The sequence below is a fragment of the Suncus etruscus genome, chromosome 2, assembly GCF_024139225.1.
Source record: "Suncus etruscus isolate mSunEtr1 chromosome 2, mSunEtr1.pri.cur, whole genome shotgun sequence".
NCBI lineage: Eukaryota > Metazoa > Chordata > Mammalia > Eulipotyphla > Soricidae > Suncus > Suncus etruscus.
Window position 1 is genome coordinate 69,484,519 of NC_064849.1, and position 13,845 is coordinate 69,498,363.

Below are 13,845 nucleotides of genomic sequence, written 5' to 3' on the forward strand. Positions count from 1 at the left end.
TTTGATAAGGCAAGTACCCTACCAATTGTAGTATCTCCAGCCCCTTATATTTACTCTTTGTTGACTTATGGTATATAAAATTAAATATAGATCTCATGCAAGGAAGACAAGCACTTACTATTGAGCTGTCAACCCTGCCCCAGAGATAGTTCAGCTGAGTAACCCAATGGAAGAGGTTACAGAAATCATACTTAAAAAACGACAGAATCAGATAGCTTAATTTACTGCTTTGCATGTGGGAAGGCCCAGGTTTGATCCCCAGCATGACCTGGTCCCCAAGGACCACTGGAATGATCATTGAGTGTAGCAGGACAGCCTCTGAAGAGGTTGACTGATGGAGGGATGGAGAATGAGGCCCTTTTCTTCCAGCTCGGAGCACGTGTCTGCCACCCTGTCTAGCCCACGGTTCTGAGGTGAAACGGCGGGTAAACAGCTCGCAGACAATCAGGCTCGTGGAAATATTTGCTTTATTCGGATGGACAAAACTGAAGTCCAAAGACTCCGATTCAGTTCCAGCCAGCAAAAAGCCTCTCGCCTTCCACAGACCCTTGCTCTTATAGTCCAGAGTCAGGTCCCACCCAATGGTGGGATCAGATACCAACCAATGGTGGAAGCAGAATCAGGTCCTACCCTGGGGTGGGGGCAGAATGCCAGGTCACACCCTAGGGTAGGGCACAATCACCTAATCAGATTAGGGTGAGCAACATAGTAATCCCCCAAAATATTTACATACACAACAATTCCCCCTTTTGTTTTTAGTAAACAAACAATATTGTCTACAATTATTAAAAGAAAAATTAGTCAATAATAAAAGAGCGGCTGTTTGCATAAGCGCATCACAGGAAAATGTAAAGAAAAACTTCTAACCTAAGCACAGGGTGTCTAAAACCAGAAACATGTATCAAGGAATCAACTACAAGCTCCTGAGAAGATAAATCTAAGACGTACATAGATCTTTCGAAGAGACACCAGAAAGGTTGTGTAGCAGGCAAGAAGAAGCACCTTTTCTTTATTTGTTGTTGTTGTAGGTGGTGGTGGTGGTCGTTTTTGGGTCACACCTGGCAGTGCTCAGGAGTTACTCCTGACTCCACGTTCAGAAATCGCTCCTGGCAGATACCGGCATTTGAACCAATGACCTTCTGCATGAAAGGCCAACGCCTCGCCTCCATGCTATCTCTCCAGCTCCATTTTTATTCAAGTTCAGGTAGACCAGAAAGCCCATCTTTGAGGGCATTGAACTAGGCCTTTATTTCGGAAGAAGTGGCACATACACCCTCTGCACAGTGGGGAGCCACTGCAATGATGATCAATAGATATCTGAACTTAGTCCAAGTTCTTAATCCGGTCTGAAGTCCATAAGATGTCTGAAATTGATGTCGACTATTTATAGATGGGAGCTTAAGTCACAAACCAAAACAAAATGTTTAAGGCAGAGACCCTCCCTGTGTAAATAAACAACTTGAGGGCCCATCCAAAATGGATGGAACCTTCTATAAACCTAGTATTTTGCCTATGATGCGCCCACGCAAAAAACCCTGAGAACAGACAAAAATATCATTTGGGAAATTATAGACAATAGTATATAACTCACAAACCTAAAGTCAAGAAAGCAAAACCTTAATGTAATACAACATCGATTCCTAATATTAAAAACTAAAATAGAAAAACATTAATTACGATAGTCAAAAGAAGCGTAGTACCAAACATAACTTCAAAGGATTACAGTTATAGGAAAAACAACAGATGTAATTTCTACAGAGTTCAATACCAATGTGTAAATATGAGGGGTCTGGGACTCCAAAAAGACCGGCAGAAGACACTTGATGGGTCTGACAAATGGCGCTCCGAACTTTGACCTGAATCCTGAACCCAACAAAACAGCAAAAATGGTAAGATTTCTGCTCTTTTGTTTCATTTTGGCTCTTTTCGGCTGCACTGAGCCCAAAACACTGGGCCACGTGGAGCCATGTTCAAACATGGCCGTGACCCCTTCTAGGAAAACAAGGGCAATTAAAACAAAAGAGGTGGAAGCTTGCATCACCTCCAGCCCAGGCCCAGAACTAAAACTTTGTTACAAAAACCAAAAACCTGGGCCTCTTCAAAAACTTATTAAAAGTCTAAATTGGAAACGGAGGAGAAAAAAGACTGTATTTAAAGTGGACTGATTTTCTGAAAATGACCTTTGGCTTGAATTTGGATTTCAACTTTGAAAATTTCGAACTGAACTTTTAGTTTAAATCACTTGGAACTCTGAACATCCAAAGTGCTCCCAGAGGGGAAAAAAGGCAGCGGTGAAGCCCCTGCGGCAAAAAGCTCCAAGCGGCAAGCTCCAAGCAGCTCGGCTCGGCTGGGATCTCGGCTGGAATCGGCTTGGCTGGGCTCAGCTTTGCCCGGAAAAGCGAAAAACCTGAAATCCTCGCTCCAGATCACAAACCGGCAGCGGAGCCTGGAACTACGGAAGAAAGCCACGTGGTAAGATCAGCGTGGGACAAAACATCTGAACTTTAAAAGTTTAAAGAAGCCACGTGGTGAGATCAACGTGGGACAAATTAATCATCTGAACTATGGTTTTAGGTGTAGAAAATTAGTGGGTAGTAATATTTTACTCATAGTTGGTGATGGGATAAGTTTTACTTAGTAGTTAAAAAATAAAAATAAAAGGGAAGTCATTCAGTTTAGCTCATTTAAACATCTAATTTCTAACCACCTGCATCTTTGTCTTAAGTCATTTTCTTTATAATTTAAATGTGTTTTGTTGTCTTTCAGAGTTAATATTTTCAATTGCAAAATGTTTTACTGTGTATTTTAATGTACTTAGCCTGTTTTTAAAATGTATGTTATGCATGTATGCTGAAGTACTTGTGTATAGAAAAAATATAGGAACAGTGAAGTTCCCCCAATATAGTTTAAAAATATAGGAACATGAAAGTTCCGAAATAGTGCTTGGTAAAAAAGCATTAATAGAATTTTAGGTTACAGGTGTAAAGTATATTTTGCAAATGATATGTTTTTGAAAAGGGCTGGTATATTAATTTTCACTTTATTACGTTGGCGCATGAAAATATTTAAAAAAGGGGGAAATGTGGTGTACCCCAAGACCCGCCCATATCTGGGAGGAGTTTTGGGAACCGGATAATAGGTGTAACTACCTGCAAGACCTCCCATTTCTGGGAGGGGTCTGAACCGGATAGTAGGTGTAACTTTACCTGCAAGCCCCTCCCATTCCTGGGAGGGGTTTGGAAAAAGGTAGATAAGGCTGGGACCAAGGGAATTTGGGCTTTTTGGCTCTTTGCCCTTTTGCCGTTTCTCTCTTGGCCCGGCTTGGCTTCCTGGCTTTTGGATCTTTGGGCCGCTTGGAGCCCAAAGGGAAGATGGCTAACAGGAGATAAGATGCAGGGCTAGCAAAATATAGCTGAATGCTTAAAAGGTTGACATAGGCCACACACCTGTGGTGGCTAGGGCATAAATAAAGATGATTCTTCCTGAAGCCTGCGTGTGAGTGAGTCTTGATTACGCCAACTACCTGGGCCTGGAACTTGCCAGCTGGATGGGGGATGAAGCCACGTGGCTGGGGCCTAAGCACAAAGGCCTCCATCCACCGCCATCCAGCCCCATCGTTAATTAATTAATGCAACAATTGAGAACTGCCAATGTGGCTCAAATACAAAATAAAAACAAACCAAAAAATCTACAGGGGCAATGGAGAGGAAGTACAGTGGGTAGGATGCTTGCTTTGCATGCAGCAGACCTGGGTTTGATTCCTGGCATCCCAAGCACTGCCAGGAGTGATTCCTGAATGTAGAGCCAGGAGTAACCCCTGACCATCAAAAGGTGTAGCCCCAAAATAAAAATAAAAAAAAAACAAAACCCAACAACCAACCACCACCACCAAACTCCATCAGTGTCTCATGCATGTTTAGTACTGAATCATTCCTAGCCCCCAAGCCTGTCTTATGGACCACACCACTATCCAAGGAAAGTGCTTATAACATGAAAAAGTTATATAAGGAGGATTGAGGAGCATCTTCTAGACTCTTTCCATTCAGCCACAATCATTTATCACTCTAGTCAGAAAAGTAATTAACTTCAGGCTGGAAAGGCTAACGGACTTTTTGTACATTAGCCAACCAGGAGACTTAACAGTACCCTGGGCTGCCACCTTATAAATGACAAGCAGATTTCAAAACCAGACTTTCTGTGGCTTATCATGTCCCAGCTTCTAAAAAGAAGTACCATTCTCAGCCACTTCCCTACTGTCACCCTAGAGCAAACAGTGGTGGTGGTCGTGGTGTGTGTGTGTGTGTGTGTGTGTGTGTGTGTGTGTGTGTGTGTGTGTGTGTGTGAGAGAGAGAGAGAGAGAGAGAGAGAGAGAGAGAGAGAGAGAGACAGAGAGAGACAGAGACAGAGAGAGAGAGAGAGACAGAGAGAGACAGAGACAGAGAGAGACTGAGAGACAGAGACAAAGACAGAGACAGAGACAGAGAGAGACAGAGAAAGACAGAGAAAGACACAGAGAGAGAATGCCCAACAAGTAAGCAAGTAGACAGGCAGAGAAAGATCTGCAAGAAGCACCACTGGTAACAAAACCAAGAGGGAATGCAAGTCCAGGGAAGGAATAACTGCTCATTCGCGTCCTTCATGCCATCTCATCTCCACTCTCCACTCCTGCTCCCTGAGCCAGGAGCTTCTTCTGGCCTGCGCAGCGCAGAGTTCACCAGCATTCTGAACTGTGCAAAGCACCAGAGCCTTAATGACTCGACTCTCCCCTGCCCGATCCCCAAAGGCGCCCGTGCCTCCCAATTTGACCTCCCTCAACCCGGGGAGCTGGACAGGACCTGCGAAGGGGTGGGGGAGGAGGTCATCCCGGGACGATCCGATCGGTGTCGCCGGGGATTGGGTGTCGGAGCTCGGGCCGGCCAGCCCAGCCCCTGGCCCGCAGCACCGTCTATAATTAGCCGCCTCCAGGGCCACCAGCACTGTCGGCGACCCGGGGCTGGGGCGGTGCGGACGCGAGTCGGTACGCAAGAGCAGGCAAGGAGGATTTGCTGCCGTCCCTCGGGAGAGGCTGCCCATGGGGATGCGGAGGGAGATCTTGTCCCCATCCCGAAGTACCCCAGCGCTCCGGAACCTGCGCCTACTAACCTCGCTCTGACGCCCCATCCCTTTCCCTTTTGCATCCAGCAGTCCAGCGCGCGGACCTGGACCATGAGAGTAGCGGGGCCCCGTCCCTTGGACTCGGGGCGCGTCCTTCCCGCCCCGAAGGCCGGCCTGGGCATCCCTGTCCCCGCGCGCAGAAGCCCCGCCTGGCCTCCGTCCCCGGACGAGGATGCGGGGCTGCCCCCTTTCCCTCGGGAGGAGCCCGGGCCCCGGCACCCCACGGCTCCAGGGTCCCTGCCCTCTGCGGCCGCGTCGTTGGAGGAGGACGAGGACGGAGCTGAGGGCCCCGGGGACGCCGAGGCGCTGCGCAGCGAGGAGCATCCCGGCCTGTTCTTCGCAGAGGCGCAGAGGCTGCGGGAACAGGGGCTACTGCTGGACCAGGCGGTGGCCGTCGGGGGGCGAGTGCACGAAGTGCATCGGGTGATTCTGGCGGCCGTGAGCGGCCTTTTCCGAGACAGGCTGCTGGAGGGCGAAGGGTCTCAGCCTCCCTGGAGCCTCCCCGTGTCCCCTGGGGGTTGGGAGGCCGTGGTCACCTTTGCCTATACGGGGGTGCTGGTGCTGGGGCCGGCCTCCCCGGGAGAGGTGCTGCAGGCGGCTGAGGCTCTGCGGGCACCCCGGGTGAAGGCCGCGGTGCAGCGGAGACTCGAGGCCGAAGACCAGCAGCTGAGCCAGGCCGAGGAGCTGAGGGAGAGCCTCCTTGGCATTCAAGGCCTGTACCAAGGGGGCATCGGGTGCGACCTGGAGCTGGAGGCTGACGGCTGCAGGCTGCGAGGTGAGGACCTGTTATTCCCAGGTGCATGAGCTACCCTTAGGGAGGCATAAGTGTGCATGGTTTGATCCCTTCCGTGGTGGTTTTTATCCTTGTTGCAATGGGAATCTATCTCCTGGGGTGCCCTTCCAGGCCTCCCCTGACCCACAAAGATTAAGGCATGCGCAGTTGAGTTGTTTATCTGGGCTGTCCTCACTGATTGAAGCTGACCCTCTGCCCTCTGGCTTTCCCTGTCTGTGCCCTGTGACAAGGAATTTATAGACAGTTGGCTGATGCCAAAGGTAAGGACGTGCCTGCAGAATAAGCAGAAAGTGATTGGCTCCACAGAAATTAACCATCCGTTAGGGAACAGAAGAGGCAGAGGAGCATCACGGAAAATTAAGTATGTTTTCCAAAATACGTTGGAGACCCTGGCAAATATGGATTCCCTAGCTAATTAGCAAGATTGAGCACTAGTCTGCCAGAATCTTAAATTACCAGGTCACAGCACTTACTTAGACAGATGAGTTTTTCGTTTTGGGAAACCAGAGATTGAACCTGGCTTTCATGCATGCAAGGCACTGCTTTACCTACCCCTGCATCCACATCCCTGCCAGGCCAGCCCATTGGTGATAAACTCTGTCTATCACTGGGTAAACTAAAGAGGGTTGGTTGAATATGTATTATTCAGATTCTACTAACATTTAATGAAATATTGAGTACTAAGAATTGTTACATACTACTTCTTTTCATTTTTTAGTGGAATAGACACAAATCTTCCTGCATGTGAATAAAAAAATTTTTTTTAATCCAGAGATTTAGCTGGATAAATAGATAGTACAGGAACTATAATACTTATCCTATGGGGCTGGAGTAATAGTACTGCAGGTGGGTTGCTTGCCTTGCACATAGCTCACCTGGATTTAATCTTCTCTGGGCTATCTGCCATCCCATATGGTCCTCCAAGCCTGAGAGGAATAATCTCTGAATACTGCCATATGTGGCCCCTAAAGTAAAAAATAAAAATACTTTGCAAAAGGCCAACTCCCATTTGATCCTCAGCACTACATATAGTTTTCTGAATACCACCAGGACTGATCCCTGACTACAGAGCCAGGAGTAATCCCTGAACATCATTGGGTATGACCCAAGCTCCTGCCACCCCCAAATAAATTTCGAGATGTTAACTGGTGAGAATCTAGATACAAAGCCAGTCACTAGCCAAGTCTGTTGTTTTTGAGGGAGATAAAGAATACACTTGGCAAGATGCTAAGGGTCCACTACTGGCAGTGTTAAGGAGATTGTTTGCAGTACTGAGGATACAACTGGGCATAACCCATGAAAGACAAGTGCCTTAAGCCTTTGTACAATCTCTCTAACTCCTAGTCAGATCTGTTTTTTTTTTTTTTTGGCGGGGGGTCACACCCGGAAGTGCTCAGGGGTTTACTCCTGACTCTATGCTCACAAATTGCTCCTGGCAGGCTTGGGGACCATATGGGATGCTGGGATTTGAACCGCCATCCTTCTGCATGCAAGACAAATGCCCTACCTCCATGCTATCTCTTCGGCCCCAGATCTACTTTTAATTCAGTTATTCATTGCTTCCTGTGCTACTAAAGACCTGTAGCACCAGGGAAGAGTTATAATGCAAACACAGGGCCGGAAAGATAGCACAGCAGTAGGGCACTTGCTTTGCATGCAGCCAACCCAGGATGAACAGTGGTTCAATTCCCAGCATCCCATATGGTCCCCAGAACCTTCCAGGGGTGATATCTGAGCCAGGAGTAACCTCTGAGAGCCACCAGCTGTGACCCGAAAGACAAATAAACAAAAGAAAATAAGACTAGTGCTGGAGAAATACAGAGCAGGTAGGGTGTTTGCATTGCATGCAGTTGACCCAGGTTCTATCCCTGGCATTTTATCTGGTCCCCAAGCCTGCCAGGAGTAATTTCTGAGCACAGAGCCAGGAAAACCTTCTGAGCACTGCCCGGTGTTGCCCTAAAACAAAACAAAAAGAGAAGACAGAGTAAAGAGCATGGGGTCAGGGGACTCTCAGTGGACTGAGAAACCTGACTATTCTTCACATATACTATTTATTGTTTAGAACCAGTAAACATGGGAAGAAGGGCAACCATTAACAGACATTAATTTACTATCTATGCTTCTCTAACCTAGTAGGCCTTTATATATTAAAGGGATCTGGGTGGGGGCAGCTAATGCAAGCTCTGGATTGTCTTCTGGTAGAAGTGGCAGATACCTGAATAAATGCAGAACTCCCTACCTATAGGGCATTCCCTAAGGGTGCCTGTGTTCTGGTAGTTAGTAATTAAGGGTACCCAAATGACCTTTTCAGTGCCTTTCATCAGACTATCATCTTTCTATCTAAGTGTATTTATTTCCTGGATTTCTATATATCTAAGACATGGGGGATTAAGATTTTAGCACATGAATTGATTTGTAGAAGGGGAGACAGCATTTAATTAATAGGAGATTCCCAATGCATTTGTCTTCTCTGCTAAAATTGAAAGGAGAGAAGACTAAATTTTTCACAATTATAAAATCCTCACTAGTATTAAACGTTAATACTCTCATATTAGTGATATATTTCCTCCTTTTTATTTTATTTTATTTTGGTTTTGGGGCCACACCATCATGCTTAGGGATTACTTCTGGCTCTGTGCTCAGGAAGTACTCTTGGCAGTATTTGGGGGATCATATGGGATGCTAGGGATCAAACCATGATCAGCTGCATGCAAGGCATACACCCTTCTGACTGTCCTATCTAGTCTCTCCTTCCACTTTTTATTTCAGTGGTGAGGGAAGTGAATTGGGTCACAACCAGTGTTTCCCAGGGATTATTCCTGACTCAGCTTCAGAGTTAATCCTGGTAGACAAGGGGAACTATATGTACTACTGGAGATTGAATTGGGGTTGGCCAATTCAGAGTTATCCTTGATCCCTGTACTGTCTTTCTGGCTCAACTTCTATTATTGTTTTAATATTTCAACTAAATGATAACTTGTGATTTATAATGCTAAGGATTATGATATGGGCCTTAGTCAACACAGTCAGATGTTTCTAAGCTTTATGGGGTTCTTTCTCATGTGACCCACCTTAGAAGACTTATATTCTTATCAACTTCTTTTTTAAAAATATAACTTTTGGGGCCAGCATAATAGCATAGTGGTACGGTGTTTGCTTTGCATGTGGCCGATCTGGAACTGACCTGAGTTCAATCCTCTGCATTCTGTATGGTCCCTGAGCCTTCCAGGAGCGATTTCTGAGTGCAGAGCCAGAAGCAACCCCTGAGTTCTTTAATTAAAGAACCATGACTTACAAAGTTATTGATAATTGAGTTTTAAGCCTATATCATAAACCCAAGATTTCACACTACAAGACAAGTGCTCTACCACTAAGCCACATATTCAGAGAAATGTTAAGCGCTAAAACTTGGATAAAAGAAGGTAAAGCTGGTGCAGCTGTTAAGGCTTTTGCCGTATTTAATCCTGGACATCCTATAATGTCCCCCCAAGTACTGCCAGGAGTGACTCCTGAATGGAGGGCCAGGAGTAATCCCAATGTAGACTAAAAAACAAACAAACAAACAGAAAAAAGGAGGAGGCAGTTATAAAAGATTGTGTCAGCTGTTCCTATGTGTGGAAGATGTTGGTGGCTTTTAAAATTATAAAGGAAAAAATTATACTCAGTGTACAATATGGACAGCTACATAAAGTGCTCATTGGTCTTTGCAGGTCATTTTATATCCCTTTTTAAAAATTATTTTTTATATCCTATTTTAGCAAGTTTTGTCTATACCATTTTGGTTTTTTTTTTGGTTTTGGGTCACACCCGGCAGTGCTCAGGGGCTACTCCTGGCTCTACGCTCAGAAATTGCTCATGGTAGGCTTGGGGGATCATAAGGTACATCAGGATTCTAACCACCGTCTTTCTGCATGCAAGGCAAATGCCCTACCTCCATGCTATCTCTTTGGCCCCTGTCTATACAATTTTTTAAAATTTATTTATTTTGGTTTTTGGGCCACACCCGGCGGTGCTAAGGGGTTACTCCTGGCTGTCTGCTCAGAAATAGCTCCTGGCAGGCACGGGGGACCATATGGGACACCGGGATTCGAACCAACCACCTTTGGTCCTGGATCGGCTGCTTGCAAGGCAAACACCACTGTGCTATCTCTCCGGGCCCAATTTTTAAAAATTTTTTAAAAAAGCTCCTTCTCTGGGGCCAGCGTGGTGGCGCTAGAGGTAAGGTGTCTGCCTTGCCAGCGCTAGCCAAGGATGGACCGCGGTTCGATCCCCCGGTGTCCCATATGGTCCCCAAGTCAGGAGCAACTCTGAGTGCAAAGTCAGGAGTAACCCCTGAGCGTCAATGGGTGTGGCCCAAAACCAAAAAAAAAAAAAAAAAAAAGCTCCTTCTCTAATTGGCCAAAACAACAATTGCAACCTCAAATATGAAAGCAATAATTATCAAAGTATCTGTAGGATATTGACATGAAAATCATGTCACATTGTAGAGGGACCAGAGAGACAGCACAGCGGTAGGGCATTTGCCTTGCAAGCAACTGACCCAGGACCGATGGTGATTCGAATCCTGGCATCCATAATGGTCCCCTGTGCCTGCCAGGAGCTATTTCTTTCTTTCTTTTTTTTCAGGAGCAATATCTGAGCTCAGAGCCAAGAATAACCCCTGAGCATTGCTGGGTGAAAAAAAAAAAAAAGTAAAATCCTGTATGGTTCTTGGAAATATTGCAATACAAATACCTGAACAGAGAAATAGACTTGCTTTGTGTGTAGATGACACCTCATCACCTTATCCTATTCAATTCATAAGCATTCCTGGACACAAAACCAGAAGTTCTACGCTCAGCAATAGCCAAATAAAAAAAGTAAAAAAAAAAGTTCTAGAATCTCCATCCAAACCTAATGTAGGGTAGATTCCTGAAAACTCATTTTAAATATTATTTTGAGATAGAAAGAACATGTGATCTCTCTCTCTCTCTCTGTCTCTCTGTCTTTTTTTTTGGGGGGGGTCACACCCAGCAGTGCTCAGGGGTTACTCCTGGATCTACGTTCAGAAATCGCTACTGGCAGGCTCGGGGGACCATATGAGATGCCAGGATTCAAACCACCGTCCTTCTGCATGCAAGACAAACACCCTACCTTTTTTGTCTTTTTATATTTTGGTGACATAATTACAATAATAGCAAAAACTTTAGTTCTGATATACTTTATTGCATTATAAAAGCACCATGTGGTATTATGATACATGCACAATTTGGTATGAGCATCTTAGGGGTTGGCCCAAATTTGGGGTGGTGAGGTTGGACAAGTGCCTGATAGCTTGCAACACTCTGGGTCCCCCTTTGCTGTTCCCTCTTTCAGTGCACCGAGCAGCCCTGGCCTGTGGCAGTGAATTCTTTGGAGCCATGCTCCTGAGTGGGATGAAGGAATCCCAGGGTACAGAGGTATGTCTACATACCGTCTCTGCTCAGGACCTACAACTCCTTGTGTCTTTTGCCTACTCTGGGGTTGTGCAAGCGACATGGTCAGGACTGCTGAAAGTTGCTCAGGCTGCTCTTCAGTACCAGAGCTCTTCTTGCTTGGCTCTGTGCCAGAATGCCTTAGCTCGAAGTCTCAGCCCTGCCCGTTGCCTGGCCTTGTTTCCCTTGGCCGAAGCCCCTGGGTTGGAAAGACTCTGGAGCAAAGCCCGTCACTACCTCCTCACTCACCTGCCTGCGGTGGCTTTGTGCCCTTCTTTCCCTTCTTTGCCGGCCTCCTGCCTGGCAGAGATCCTGGAGTGTGATGAGCTTCACGTGCAGGAAGAGTTTGAGGCCTTCATGGCTGCACGGGTCTGGCTAGAAGCCCACCCTGAGATGGCAGAGTCAGAGGCCAGGGCTCTGCTTCGCTGTGTCCGCTTTGGCCGAATGTCCACCAGGGAGCTGCGGAAGGTACGCGCAGCAGGGCTGCCAACACCGTTGTCCACAGACATGCTGCACCAGCTGCTGGTGGAGGCCGAGATCCCTGGCCGGCCAAGGAGGAGAGAGCCCGCACAAGCTCTTATTGTGATCGGCGGGGATGGGCTCCGCGCTGACATGGCTGTGAGACAGCCATCCCGGAAAGTGTGGTGGGCCAGGGCCTTTTGCTGCGGAACAGGCCTGGTGCGGACTGTGGAGTGGGGGCGATTGCCCACCCTGCCCGCCCCTGGACGTTTCCGCCATTCAGCTGTGAGCCTCACTGGAAAAGAACTCTATGTGTGCGGGGGACAAGATTTCTACAGCAACTCCAGCACCCTGACTTCCACTCTCAGGTATGACCCAGCCCCAAGGGTGACATGGCCCGAAGTGGGCAGCTGAGGGGAATCTGCTAGCTCAGTCGACCTCAACTTTTCTCTCACCCCTCTGTGTGTCCAGGTGGGATCCCAGTCAAGAGGACTGGGAGGAGATGGCACCTTTGTACCAGGCTCGCTGCTTTTTTCCACTGGTGGCATTGGATGGGCTTCTATATGCCCTGGGTGGACGAGACAATGGTGTTGCCCTCAACTCTGTAGAGACCTATAATCCTGAGCTCAATGTCTGGAGGTGAGTTGAGAGAAAGAGAGCATGGACGAAGTGTGGGAGAGAGGCACTTGGAACAGAAAGGGAGTTGACGGTGATCAATACCTGCCCTTGTGTCTTGTCTTTTCCTAGGTCCTCACCACCACTTCCAGTGCACTGCTTTGCTCATGCAGCTACTGTATTGGAGGGACGTCTATATCTGAGCGGCGGCTGTGACAAGTCTAGTCAATTCTTGTCCTCCTTGCTTCACTATGATCCCAAACTTGAGAAGCCGGGGACATTTTTGAGTCCCATGGGGGTTGCTCGGGCTGGCCACGTCATGGCTGCTCTAGGGGGAAGGTTGTATGTAGCAGGTGGCCTAGATGAGACTGGAGACCTACTGAGTTTTGAGGCTTATGATGTGAGGACTAACAGCTGGACCCACCTGGCACCCCTGCCCTCGCCCCATGTAGGAGCTGCAGTTGCTGTCCTGCAGGGGGAGTTGTTGGTGCTGGGGGGCTACAGCCACCGCACTTATGCTCTGTCTCACCTGATTCACGCCTATTGTCCCGGCCTGGGCCGGTGGCTCTGCCTGGGAGCGCTACCGCGGCCTCGGGCCGAGATGCCTGCCTGCATCTTGACACTGCCCACTGTGCAGCACATATCCTTGGTTTCCACCCAGCTCCAATCCAAACCTGCTGGGTGAAGGAGAGCAACAGAGGAAGGGGGACAGTAGGGATAAGAAACATTCATTGTTAAGGAACAGAAATTGGGGGCAGAGAAAGAAGGACTTATTCATGTAGAAATTTCTTCTTGCACAGTGCTTAACAACTCAGAAACTGCTTTTTGTGTCTGTGACCTTCATGGAGGAAAAGGTGTTTAAAAGCCCTGAAGAAAGTGTGTTGGGAAAGGAAGGTAGCTGAACAGCTAAGTTAAAAGAAGGCACCGAAGAGAAACTCTATAAGGTTTAAGAACCTGGCTAGATTCTTGATCAGAAAGAGCATCTCTCTAGCTGGGGAAGGTAATCAAGAAACTCCAGGGGCCAAGGTCCAGGGCTCATGAGTGGATAGATGGAAAAAGAAAAATGGGAAACCATCTTTGAAGGAGTTTAAGGAGTGGGGTGGGGAGATGATAATGAACAACCTATACCTTACCAGGATGTGATCCTCTCTGTTCCCTATTTTCTTAGACTCCTAACCCCTTTGACAATATTTTTTCATATTCAATTTTTTTAAATTAAGGGTTCTCATCAGCATTGCTGGAGGCCACCAGGGTTATTCTTAACAGTGCTCAAGAGGCCATGTCATGAGAGGAATCCAATCTGGGTCCCTGACAAGGCCAGGCATAAACACCAGCCCTTTGAGCTGTCTCAGAGGGCTATCAAATATATTT

General features: G+C 47.2%; 1 protein-coding gene across 1 annotated transcript; it reads left to right on the top strand.

The window, feature by feature from the left end:
- Positions 1-4,763: 4,763 nt before the first annotated feature.
- On the top strand, positions 4,764-13,638 carry KLHL33 (kelch like family member 33). Its single transcript, XM_049768730.1, has 5 exons — positions 4,764-5,017; positions 5,182-5,929; positions 11,303-12,227; positions 12,331-12,498; positions 12,607-13,638. The coding sequence occupies exons 2-5, from the start codon at positions 5,206-5,208 to the stop codon at positions 13,157-13,159; spliced, it is 2,370 nt and encodes a 789-aa protein (XP_049624687.1). The 5' UTR covers positions 4,764-5,017; positions 5,182-5,205; the 3' UTR covers positions 13,160-13,638.
- The last annotated feature ends 207 nt before the right edge of the window (positions 13,639-13,845 follow it).

Coding starts and splice junctions, on each gene's coding strand:
- KLHL33 (XM_049768730.1), top strand. CDS start 5,206: ATGAGAGTAGCGGGGCCCCGTCCCTTGGACTCGGGGCGCGTCCTTCCC. Junction 12,228..12,330: donor ACCCTGACTTCCACTCTCAG/GTATGACCCAGC, acceptor CTGTGTGTCCAG/GTGGGATCCCAGTCAAGAGG. Junction 12,499..12,606: donor CCTGAGCTCAATGTCTGGAG/GTGAGTTGAGAG, acceptor GTCTTTTCCTAG/GTCCTCACCACCACTTCCAG.